Source organism: Sporothrix brasiliensis (assembly GCF_000820605.1).
Source record: "Sporothrix brasiliensis 5110 chromosome Unknown Cont22, whole genome shotgun sequence".
Taxonomy (NCBI): Eukaryota; Fungi; Ascomycota; class Sordariomycetes; order Ophiostomatales; family Ophiostomataceae; genus Sporothrix; species Sporothrix brasiliensis.
In genome coordinates, this window is record NW_024467141.1 from 1,306,842 (window position 1) to 1,319,009 (window position 12,168).

Here is a 12,168-nt window from a genome sequence, read left to right on the forward strand (position 1 = left end):
AAAGAGCTCAACGATAAGGCCATCTACGTAGTGTCGTAAAAGGCCGAGACAAGAAAGGTCACATTTGTGTGCATGCACAGCGCATCACCCGCTTCGTAGCTGCATGCTCCCAAAGGCTTGATCTAATGCTTCGCCCGTAACACCGCCGCTGCCTGCCGCAGCAAAGGTTGTCTGCTCCGGCACCGCTGCCGCCATCTCGCTCGGCTGTTCCGCAGAACCGTCGCCGCCGCTGTCGCTCCCTCGGTCTCCTGACGATCCGGTGACGGACTCCTTCTTCTCGGGTACCAGCAGACGGTCCTCCGAGTCCAGCCAGCCGGGCGCCACGCGCCGCTTCTCCGCCAGGTCGCGTTCCTGGATCCGCTGCTCGAACTGCTGCAGTTCGGCGTCGGCGTCTGCTTGCAGCCGGGCGACGTGCTCATGGAGGGCGCGGCATTTGGCCAGAATGTCGTCGGGGTGGGCAGACAGGTTGGCTGCCGGGGAGGTGACGTAGGGGACCTTGGCCGGTGCACCCGATCCGCCGGGCCCGCCGGCCTCGATGATGGATGGCGGTAGAGCGGAAGGCATGGCCTTGTAGCGGTAAGGGAGGGTGGTGGCGCGAGGGAGGTGGACGAAGGGAGAAACAGTCAGTGGGACCTGCTCGAGGAGAGGATGAGATCCTGGGAGGAGAGAGAGAGAGAGAGAGTTAGGACGATAACGGACCGAGATCATGGAGTTGTATGCTGGAGCGACTCACGGTTGTCGTGCATTGTGTCCAATGGTCGACTTGCACATATGCGAAAGTGACGTAATGGGACGAAAAAGCAGACAGAGTCTCGGTGTATTTAAAGTCTGGCGGGATAACACCTCGCGATAATCGTCTGGGAGGCCAGTTGCGACGACCTCGGAGAGCCGGTGACGATGCTAATAGGTGAGTCGTATGTGGAGTACGAAGCCACAAAGTGACGCCCCGTTCCACTCCATGTACCCCGCTGCCGCGTCGACCACCAAGGCAGGAGCGGCAGAAAAAGCAGTGACCCACAGTAGACGCAGAAAGGCGGTGACGGGCGGCCACAAAAGCTGCTGCAAAGTCCTTTGCATGCTCGCACGGGCCACCCAAAAATTTTGCGGCAGGCTCCACCGGCTGCTGCCTTCCCAAACACCTATAAATATAGCTCCCGCCTCCTTTCCTTCTTAGAATTTTCTTTTCCTCCTTTCTTCCTTAGCTCTCTTTGCCTTTTGGCTTAGATCAAGTGTAGTATCTGTTCTTTTCAGTTTAATCTCTGAAATTACTCTACGGAGTAAAATCGTGATTAATCTAATTTTTGTCTCGCGGCGGACGACCCTCTGGGCTTGCCCATGGTCGACTGCCACTGTGTCCTTGGTATTACACTGCCTCCAAGCGACGCGAACAATTTTCTACATTTTGTGTGTGCTCATTTTTTTCATTGCAATCTCAGGCTTGCCTGGGATGTAAGGGAGACAAAGCACCTATCGACAGCCGTTTCTCGATTCATGATTTTGTAGTAGGCCTGCGTTTTGATCGTGGTTTGAATGTCTACGCGTTTGCACCTGCTAGTCGTACTGCGTAAAGTGAGCTCCAAAAAAGAGCTTTGCATGAAAATCTCCGCATCACTAAAATTGAGTATAGAGAAGAACGAGAAAAACTAGCCAATCGACTTGTATCGCTGCGGCCAGCCTGCTCCGACCCCCGCCTCCATTGCTACAATGATCAACCCGCGTGTTTTTGAGTCCCTCAAGGCCAAGGCCGAGCAGGACCTCGCCGTCCGCGCCCAGCTGGACGCCCTCATCGAGGACCTCGAGCGCAACGTCGCCTATGCACAGGGCGTCCTGTCGCGCGTTCACTCCACACCGCGCGCCCGCTATCCGGCCGCTCTGCTGCCGGCCGTCGACGCCGCCGTCGCCGACGAGGTCGCCACGGTGCGCGCCCTCGGCGACGTGGCCTCCGCCCACCCCTACTACAAGTTCAACCAGCGCTGGACGCGCCACCTGCAGGATGCCATCTTCACCGTGCTGCTGGCGGCGTGGCTCGGCGGCGTGGCCGCGCTCGACAACGAGAGCACCAAGCCGGCCGTCGGCCGCCTGCTGACGCTCGAGGAGGTCGGCGCGGTCTTTGGCGTCCCCGTCGAGATCGACCACGACGCGTTCCACATTGCCCTGGAGGAGTACTTGTCCGCGCTGACCGCGCTGACCGACGAGCTCGGCCGCCTGGCCATGAACGCCGTGACGCTCGGCGACGGCGAGCTGGCCGTGCGCATCAGCCGTTTTGTCAAGGACCTGCACGCCGGCTTCCAGCTGCTGAACCTCAAGAATGACTTTTTGCGCAAAAAGGTCGACGGCGTCAAGTACGCCGTCAAGAAGGTCGAGGGTGTCATCTACGACCTGGCCCTGCGTGGCCTGCTGCCGGCGGAGGAGGAGGACACGGCGGCCGAGACGAAGGACGAGGAGAGTGCCAGCAAGAGCGCGGCAGCGGCCTCTGACGCTGGCCCGGCTGACAGCAAGATGAGCGAGGCATAAGGTTGCCGTGGAGGAGCGCCAGAGGGAGCTGAAGAGAGACCTTGAACTGCTACGGGTGTCCATCTTTAAAAGGGGCAATGCATACGGGGTTTTGTCTGGTAAGATGCGGATTTCAATGTGATAGGTTTTTCTTCCTTAGGTCAAATACGGAACACCAACATCCCAGATTCTGCTATTATCAATGTTGAAGTCGCATCGATCAAAGCATAGACAGCTATTGAGGCATACGTTCAATACTCCCACGGCACATCTTCCCTCTTTTATCTGTTGGTGTATTTGAGAGCAAAATCGTGTCATAAAACGTAAAAATTCATAGTAAAAACTAGAAAGGCTAACACAACCCAGAGTTTTCTATATCCCCATATCCTCTTGAGATTAGAAAAGAGGTAAACTCGTTATTCCTATGCACGCCGGCTACTCCAATACGCCATAAAAAAGGCGCAGAGAACATGTGTACGACCAAAAGACGTCCTTTTGTGCCCCAAAACCTGACACGGAAAGCAATAAAGAGTAGCAAAAACCAAATAAAAACGCCCGACGTTGCTATGCCGCTGTTGTGACGACCGCGACGGGTCTCAGATTCCGGGCTAAACTGACCAATGAAAAACAGTAAGGAAAAGCCATAATAAAAAAACATGTGTTCGAAGAAGCTGGCCGAAAGTAAGGTAGAGCGGTAACAGGTAGTGTGCGTACAGAGCAGAGGTCTGGCGCTTAACTCAGAGCCATGCGCAGGCTCTCGCTACGAGCACGGCCAAGGCCGCGAATACCGGCACCGTGACGCTCCTGCGTCTTGGTCACCCACTCCGCAATGGTCTCGTAGCATAGCACATACTGGCGCAGGCTCTGGACCATGCTGAGACGCTGCGAGCGGAAGTCCTCGACAGTACCAGCCACAAGGTCAACCTGGTCGCTGTCGAGCCACACTGGGTCGAAGCCCTTGTCAGCGTCGCGAACTGGCGTGTTGAGCGAGCCGAAGTCGTGGTAATCACCCTCGTCATCGCTCATGACGATGTCGTCACCAATGACCTCGTTGGGCTCAATGTTGCTTTCGCGACGGCCAGGGTGGTGCTGCTGCGAAAACATACCGGACGCAGCAGTAGCCCGCCGAATAGAACGCTGGTGCTGGCGCTTGAGCATGTCTATCACGGAGTCGACGGTGCAAAAGGCGCCGGTGCGTCCACAGCCAGCGGAGCAGTGCACCAGCATGGGCCGTGGCGCCGGGTTGGTTTCTGGTCCGTCGTGCCACGGCGACAGCAGGCTGTCGATTTTGTTAATGCCCGATACACGACCACCACCAGCTGCTGCCTGAACGGCAGACATGGACGTCGACTTCGGCATACTCTGCGGGGTGTCCACAGGCGATGAAACCGCGTGCTGGTTGGCATTGGCCAGTTCGACGAGAGCCAGAAGGTGGCTGGGCTTCGCCGGTGTGCCAAAGTCGGGCCACGACGGGTAGTGAAGCTGAGTCACCTCACGCATGGGCGAGAACGCGTGGCCGCGGTGGCTGAGCGCAAACTTGCGGACGTGTACGAAAGGTGCCTCATTGCTGCTCGCGGCGTTGGCCTGGCCAAAGAATGACCCAGACGATCCGGCACCGCCGTCGTTGCTCTCTGCAGAAATCAAAGTCTGCGCACGACGTCTCCCGGTTTCGGCCGAGGGTACATCGCTGTTCGAGGCGGGCGCGTTCAGACGGTGCTTGTCAACTTCGAGAGACACCTTCTTTTCGCTCAACAGACGGAGCGTGAGCTGGCCGTACTCGTTGTTCTTCCAGTATGGGTGGCACTTGACCTGGCCACCTTCCGTTTCGGCCGTGAGCATGACGATAACGCGGACGTCCTCGTCCCAGACCATAGACCAAAAATCCGAAAAGGTGGCCGGCAGCGGTGCTTGGGTTGCAATGTAACGCTTATTGGACCGGCTGGCACGCAGGTGGCTAGCATTGACGTAGTCGCAGTCGCCGGCTGCCCGTCCTCGCAGGCGAACACGTGAGTGGTCAAATGGCAGGATGTCCTTGTACCGATTCTTGACACCCTTTTCGACACCGGAGATCTGGACTTGTGGAGCGCAGGGGTTGGCGCCGTTCATAGACTGCTGAATGACACCGTAGGCGTCCTTCATGCGCGCCTGCTCAGCCACCTCAATGTCTAGGAATTTCTGAGAAACGCGCTGGCCGTGGTCTGCCGGGTCAGCGGCGGTGCGTAGCCAGGCGGGGAGGGCTTGAATTGCCGTTCCCGGAGGCAGCGTCAGCTCGATACGGCCAACACCATCGGCAAGGTCCATATTCTGGCGGATATTGGAGAAAAAAGGGTTCGTGTTCGACGTGACACCGGGGAGCATGACACCGCCCAGGATAGGTGCAATCGACAGCTTCCGGGGACCAGAGGAATCCAGCGAAAGTGCAGACCGCCCAGACGGAGGAGATGCCGGGGTGTCGCGGTCGACCAAGTTGGGGTAGGCCTCTTCAAACGCAGCGAAGCCGCCGCGGAGGACGAATGCCTGGCCCTTGAAGCCCTCATTAGTGAACTTGCGAAGCATGTTCATGGCTGCCACGGCATCGCGCTTCTCGGCCGAATTGTTGTCGTAGACGACAAGGTAGGCTGCATCGCGCCACGCGGCGAAGCTAGCCTGGTCCTCGTCTTTGGCAAAGGTGAGCTGCATCTTTTGCAAGGTGAAGGTAGCACGCTTAAGCAGCGTTGTCGGGATGCACATGTTGAGCGCGCCGTGGATGCGAGAGGCAGCGTAGTAGGTTGCTACGCGGACGTCGAGCAGAAGCAGCCGCTTGTTAGAGTCACCGGTGGGGCTCGAAACTGCGTCGAGCTCGAGGATTTCTTTGAGCTGCTGCACGTCCATCATGCCGTGTGCCGCATCCCCAGCCGGAGGAGCGGTCTCTGCACGCAATGGCGTAGGACCGACGCCCATGCTACCCTTCCGCGCCGCAGACATACTGAGCCGGCCCATGGTCAGAGGGAAGTGAGGTGGTGGTTGTCGGTGAGCATCTGCAGGCGGTTTCAGTTCTGGAGCGGCCTCAAGCTGGACTGGCGACTCAAACCGGGGCGCATTGAAAATGGGACGCGGGTCAATCGATGCCTCAGAATTTCTCTTTGAATCCGAAGACATATACGCGGAGTCGTGCATGCTGTCTGCGTCGCCATCCACTTCCATCTGTGCGCCCACTCGCTTAGACGCTTCATGGCTGCTTCTTTGTTGGAAGGTTGGGCGGAACAGGGGCATGGCACTTGAAGCACCGGGAGGCGGGATGGTCACCGGATGGGAGGTCGGGCCACTGTCTTGGGTGGACCGCCGTGTCAATTGCGGCCGGGGCGCGGAGGTCGATGCCGTCGTGCTGGGGTTGGCATCAACATTTGCGGCTGCGGTAGCGGGTGGCGTCTTAATAAGGCCGAATTGTGTGCCGAGGGAAAAGGACCGCACAAGGTGGTTGGCGTCGGCGCCACGGCGGAACGCTTCATAGGTGGGGTTGGCGTCCAGAGGCATCATCTGCTTCGGTATCGCCGTGGAATACGACTTGACAGAGGACGAAGGAGAGCTCCAGTTCTCGCGAGGCACGACGGCCGAGTCCCGCGGGTCGTTGGTTGACTCGACGACAAGGCCGAAGTAGCTGGGGCTTGACAAGCTGTTTACATCTTGTGCGGCGAAGTTCGTGGCTGCCGGCGGCAGGTTGGGTGGGTATGGCTGGCCGACGGAGTATGCCAGCATACGTGGCGATGTGAGGGGTGTGCTGGACTTGTTGGGTCGGTACTGGTGGTGCGGTGAAAGCGCCGGAGCCGGCGTAGAACGTGCTGTCTTCATGGTGGCTGCGATTGTGTGTCGGTCAGGGTCAATGGCAAGTTTTGTTGTCGGGAATCACGTCGTCCGGCGGGCCCAACGAGAAGAAGGGGAAAGTGAGAGAGGGGAATATCTGTACGTCTTAAGACGACATCACCACATCTCACTCGCGGACAATGAACCTGAGGACGAAAGAGGACGTCTAAGCGTGAGGGAAGTCGGTGCCGCGATGTGTGCGGAGCAAACTCGAGAGACCGAGACCGGCGCGGCTCAGAGGTGACAGATGTGACGTGAAATCGAGGGGACCAGCCGTATATAATGGATGGGGAAGCTCGAGGGAGAGATCCGAGGAGAATGTGACAGGCTGTTCGGTGTGACCAGCAGGAATGGACGGCGGTCGTCGGAAGCAAAGGCGTGGCCAGTCAACAATGATCAAACCAAACTCGAAGCCGAATTTGACGAGTCGGTCGTCGTGTAGTGAGGGAGGTGGACGAAGGAATGGAATGGGGGAAATTAAGAAATAAGAGTTAATACAGAGCAGAGAAGCGAAACATGGAAACAGGGAAAGAAGACGGCTCGAGATCGGAAGGAGAAACAAAGGCGCAATGACGGCAGCAGAGAGAAAGAGCGAAGACTGTCGAGAAGAATAAAAGTAGGGCCGTTCGAGGAAAGTGGCGATGGGAAGTGTGATCGGCACGACGCCTTTGGCTTTGGTGGTGGATTTGAGAAAGTTGGAGTTGGTAGTGTGGGTAAAATACTCGTCGTATTGGAAAGCGCCAGAGAACCGCCCAGCACGCCTTGAAAAAGAAGGAGCGACCAAGCGAAACCAAGCGGGTAGAAGTGCAATCCTGATACTTTTGACGGCCAAGGATCCACTGCTCGCGGGTCGAGGCTGCCCAGGTTTGGAGGAGGCACAAGAGAATGTTCCTTGAGCTCTTTCCCTGTTGAGCAACGAAGTGGACTCGTGAATCCGACAGGTTGCACGTTGTCCTTCCCTATTTCGAAATGAGAGGAGAGCAGAAAGGGAAATTACGGCAAAGGGAGAGAGATACGGTGGGATTTCGTGACATTCAGTCCGCCTAGGGAAAGGAAGAAAGGACGAAAACAGCAGGTGCGATGTATTTCAAGGAAACGGGCGGCAGAGGCGGTCTCTTCTGTGGCGTGCAGCGCCCCCTATCTTCTGTTTACGAAAGCCATTTGGGGGTGTCACAGAAGCACCCAGAAGAGGTAGGGCTTGCAATCCAGAAGCACGCAATGGCCCAGATGGCGGCAATGGAAGAACACAACAGACAGGAAGGACAGCGGGCGGGGAGGCGGGATGCTGGCGCCGGCTAGTGGACGGCGAAAGGACAGTTAAAAAGGGGAAATGGGCGTTCATGTCGTCATACCGCTGTCAGCATTTTGGCAAACGGCCGGGCCAGGTTAGCGGGCGACGTCTGAGGCGAGTGACGAGCAAGCCGCCCCCACGAGACCCTGTGAGCCAACGAAGCAGCGAGGCACTACCAGCCTGCTGACAGAGCAGACCTTTCCAGTGGCCAGTTTACAAAAGCACACGGGCGGCATTCGGGTGAGGCCTTTGGTTGCAGCAAAAAATATATGACTTCGGATGCGAAATGTATTATTTGTCTGCGCCGAAGAGGAAATCAACTTCGCGAAGTGAGTGAAAGACAAGCGTCCTACAACTTCCCGGAGACGAGAATGCAATGGTGTTACAGGTGGCTGGACCAGTCCCCAAAATGCACTGTAGTTTAGTGACTAGGTCCCTATGATACAGGCTTTTGCGGAACATTGCTTTCGAATCAAACGCCACGAAACCAATTGCAATTGAAACGCGACAGGACCGACCAGGACCAGCATCCGACTGAGTGAAACTCAAAGAGCAACAGGACAACAGGAGAGCGAAATGCCTGCCAGCATACACCATACTCCGTATGTTCCCAAAATAGGACAGAGTGGCAGAGCTCGACTGCGGACCGACAGAAAATACAGGGTGGCCAGACAGACGACGATCCGGAGGTTCTAGATGCACCGGAGGAGTAAAACATCGCCGATACCTGGCCATTTCATGCCTGCATAGCGCCAAAACCACGTCATAGGTACCTAGGTGCCACTACGCTGAGGGATCTTTTGAGTCTTTTTGTGCTGTGCGAGAAAACTGTGCGAGGCCAAGAGGAACATCTGGGTGCTTTGATTTGTCCGGCGTAAGATTCAAAGTCTGTGCAAGCCACAGCCAGTTACCCTTTTATTTTCGGATGGGGTGCGTTTGGCCATGGGGTTTAATTGCCGCATTTGGTTGACTTGCCCCTGCCGTGGTAGAGGGGACACTGCAAGTCCCAGGGAGCAGCACAACCGGGTGGTCTGGAGATCAGGGTCCCTTCCTCCCCGGAGTTTTTAAGGACCCCATGCCCTAACGAGTTGCCCACCCGGCACCCCAGCCCAACTGGTAATCTACCTGCATGAATGGCGATGCATCTCATCCCAGCCTCCCTGCTCTGCCTCGGGGTCTTGCTAGCTGCGTCCCAGGCAGACTGAGTTAGAGCTGGGCGACTGCACTCGGCGGGGGGTTTCTTTCGTAGTTCGCAACTACCCATATGACTTGTCACACAACTCACACCACAATTCAAGAGAGTCTTGGTAAAAAGGGAGGTCGACACCATTAAAAGCCAGAGCATTGGAGCGCGAAGTTGTGAGAACGAGTGTGGGGGTCGGGACTGCACACTCCCCGTTTTCAGTGCAGAAGAGCCCAAAAAAAAATCACCGGCGTCGCCAACGGGTAAAGCGGCTTTCGAATAGGGGACTGCGCTAGCCCTCGCTTGGGCGACAAAGACGGCGAGGACGGCTACAGAGTCGGTGTGGAGCGCACTACCAGTTAGTGGGCAGAGTCATCATAACCGCTGCGGCTAAAGCTGTCGCGCAACCTTGGACCGCCCGTTTGCCTATTCACCGCCCTCTCAACTCTGGCAGACAGGTGGAAGGTCCAAACCCCCAGAAAATGTTGGAAACCCGTACCAAAACTTGGCCAACTCAGGCCATTTTGGGAAGTTCTGGACCCTGACAGAACGCCCTAGCGGCACAGGAAATGTGCGCCCCCCACCCCCCCTCCTCCCCTCTTTCTATCTTTGCTGTCCAAGAAAGAAACTAGCCAATCCTGTCAACTTCGACCAGAGTTTGCCCTGCGTACAGAACCAAATCGAGACAAAAGTGATGGAAACACACACAATATGTACGCCAGACGAGTTTTTATACATTCTTGTCACGAAGTTCGGTTGTACACAAAGTCAGTAGCAAGCAGTGTCAGTATTTGGAAGAACTGGTAAAAATGGACAACCAAGTACGAAATACACCGTATACATTTTATTTTAGTTTTAAAACTACGTCGTGCGTCCTCATAAAATGATTGTGTTCATGAAATAATAGTCTAAGCATACCCAGTCATAACACTGTCAGTCTAGAAGTATTTTCAATGTGAGTTTATTTGACACAGTAACCATGGAATCGTAGTTAAAAAGGACGATACTCCTGGATTGTAGTTCATACGCGTCACATTCCATAGTTGCCATTTATGACAAACGTCTCCCCCAAGTCACTCGTCACGAACTCTTCCCTTCGCGCAACCAACAAGCACTATTTGGTTTGTCCGAGGATGCAAGTTTTCGACACGGTTACGAGATTGTCGTCCCAAGACCGCCCCGCCGTCCTTCTTTTCGTCGGTTTTGACCATCTACGACCCTTTTCGACCAGTCCAGACGGCCTTGGCACGTTCGTCCAAAGACAACAGGGAGCCACGGTGAATGGCACATTCGTACTTCATTGGAGTACTTCCGTATTCCGCGAATTTTGCCAGGAAGATAAAGGAGGCATTGTACCATCCACACAGTATTCGTCCGAAAGCTACCCCCTTTCCCCCGTGTCCTTTTTGGATGCGCAAACAAGGCCCAGCTTTTCGGTTTGTTGGAATGGTGCGAAGCAATATAGGCAATGCATCTCATCGTCTCGCGCTCCGTAGACAGTTCGCACCTCCCCCGAGCTGCAAAAGTGCCAGCTACCTGAGATATACCTTACTCTCTGAACAAAGGTGATTCTACGTATCGTATTGCATCCCGCAATGTAAACGAGAATTGTTACCACAAAAATATTCAGGCTTAGCGACGATTTTTCTTCTGTTAAATACTATTTTGGACTCTTATCTTTTTGGTCTAATTTTTCCTCTTATGCACAACGGAGACCTCCGTCCTTCGTATAAAGGCTCTGAAGGAATAAATACACGTATAAAAAAGTACCTAAGCCTACCATCGCACTTCCCAGAGTCTGTTCGGCACGTTGAAAACGAATTTTAGTTTCGTGGCGGTGGCGTTTTTAGTGTGCTAAAAAGGTACGACATACTTGTCTTACATCAGATTACAGTCAACACATAGCCGACGACGTCATGGCCACGTGCCACAGGCCTAAAGCGGCAAACTGGCCCATACAAGAGACATAGAGCGCGCAACAGTGTGCTCAGCTCAGCTTCGCCCTCCGTAAACGGGAAAATACGTCTGGTTGCCACCTCCCGCTTTACTTTGTACTTGCCGCTGGCCGACTCGAGAGCCCCGTGGAATGCGAGGCTGAGTTTGTCTCGTGATATATTAAGACAATCGCTCACGGCTTTGGAGGCCTTGCCGCAGCCAACACCCGACACTATCCCGACCCAGTATTATCTGCGCCCACTTTTGCCGTCCACCTCCGGGCCTCCGAGCGAACGCAAATCTACCGGCAGCCTCGCCGGGCGATGTGCGACCGTAGAGCCGAGCACCAACCATATTTTGATCTGCTTTCATATTTCCACAGCATTAGTTCATCGTTTTGGCCGTCGCTGCTCTCCGATGGTGCGCTTGCGTTCGGGGTACACGTAGTAGGCTGTCATCTGCTATCAAGTGTCGAGGTTTCATCAGGGAAACATGCAAGGAACCTGCACTACAGAAGAGCGAGACGCGCCTTTCCGGGGTGCATTGTTTGTATGGGGGAAGACAATGGACAAGTGCCTGAATGGAGTTTGTCGTGCAGTCTCGACATATTGACAAGTCAAGGCAACCGGCTCGTTTCGACACGGCTGAAATCAAAAGAGGTCGAGGTTGCGAGCCGTTCTTGACACATGAGCCTCGATAGCAGACCTCAACGCGCCGATTCAGCCAGTCGTTTACGTTTGCGACAGCGATATCTCTCATTTCATTGCATGTTCACAATAGAGCAGCGGCTGCAAAGGACGATAGCGGCAAGAAATAAACGGAATCAACAAGCAATGGCTGGCAGCCGCAAATACGAAATCGCGGCTGCGCGCGACAAGGCCATCGTCGCCGCCCAGGGTATTTTTGATAGGTGTTGTCTTTCAACCAAGGAAACGGCAAAACTTATAAACTAGTCCTAACCGATGCCGCCAGATGGAACCTGATCGTGAACCATGTAGACTACCAGGGCTTTGAGCGCCAAGTCATGCGCATCGGCAAAGTCGTTGACACGTCGCTCAGCCCGCCGTCGTACCTGCTCCCTGTACATTGACAGCCAGTACAGTCATGCACGGCGGCGGTTACGGCGTTATCCTCGATATGATGACGACCACTGCCCTTGGGCCTCTTGCTAAACCTGGCTTCTAGGACTTCCTCGGCGATGTGTCTCGTACCATCAACATCAGCTACCTTAAACCATTCCCGCTGAACACGACAGTCCTCGTCCACGCCCAGGTCTACCACATTGGCCGCACAATGGCCATGATCAAGGGCCGCATGACAAGTGAGGACGGCAAGACGGTGTACGCAACATGTCATGGTGGCCATGGCGACGCCAGCACACCAGCTGGCCCATCGCGTGAAATGGGATGAGCAGTGGGAAGCTGAA

The 12,168-nt window shown here is 55.4% G+C and overlaps 4 protein-coding genes across 4 annotated transcripts; 2 read left to right on the plus strand and 2 right to left on the minus strand.

Moving 5' to 3' along the window:
• Positions 1-84: 84 nt before the first annotated feature.
• Positions 85-746, minus strand: SPBR_08688 (uncharacterized protein; the record flags this gene model as incomplete). Its single annotated transcript, XM_040766926.1, has 2 exons — positions 85-656; positions 734-746. 2 exons carry the CDS (start codon positions 744-746, stop codon positions 85-87), a joined length of 585 nt encoding a protein of 194 aa, XP_040614656.1.
• A 958-nt stretch (positions 747-1,704) lies between these two features.
• Positions 1,705-2,514, plus strand: SPBR_08649 (uncharacterized protein; the record flags this gene model as incomplete). The annotated part of the gene is made up of 1 exon (XM_040766887.1): positions 1,705-2,514. The coding sequence occupies one exon, from the start codon at positions 1,705-1,707 to the stop codon at positions 2,512-2,514; it is 810 nt and encodes a 269-aa protein (XP_040614657.1).
• Positions 2,515-3,225: 711 nt separating this feature from the next.
• Positions 3,226-6,321, minus strand: SPBR_08120 (protein-tyrosine phosphatase; the record flags this gene model as incomplete). Its single annotated transcript, XM_040766358.1, has 1 exon — positions 3,226-6,321. One exon carries the CDS (start codon positions 6,319-6,321, stop codon positions 3,226-3,228), a length of 3,096 nt encoding a protein of 1,031 aa, XP_040614658.1.
• Positions 6,322-11,575: 5,254 nt separating this feature from the next.
• Positions 11,576-12,152, plus strand: SPBR_08721 (uncharacterized protein; the record flags this gene model as incomplete). The annotated part of the gene is made up of 3 exons (XM_040766959.1): positions 11,576-11,652; positions 11,715-11,823; positions 11,928-12,152. The coding sequence occupies 3 exons, from the start codon at positions 11,576-11,578 to the stop codon at positions 12,150-12,152; spliced, it is 411 nt and encodes a 136-aa protein (XP_040614659.1).
• Positions 12,153-12,168: the final 16 nt, after the last annotated feature.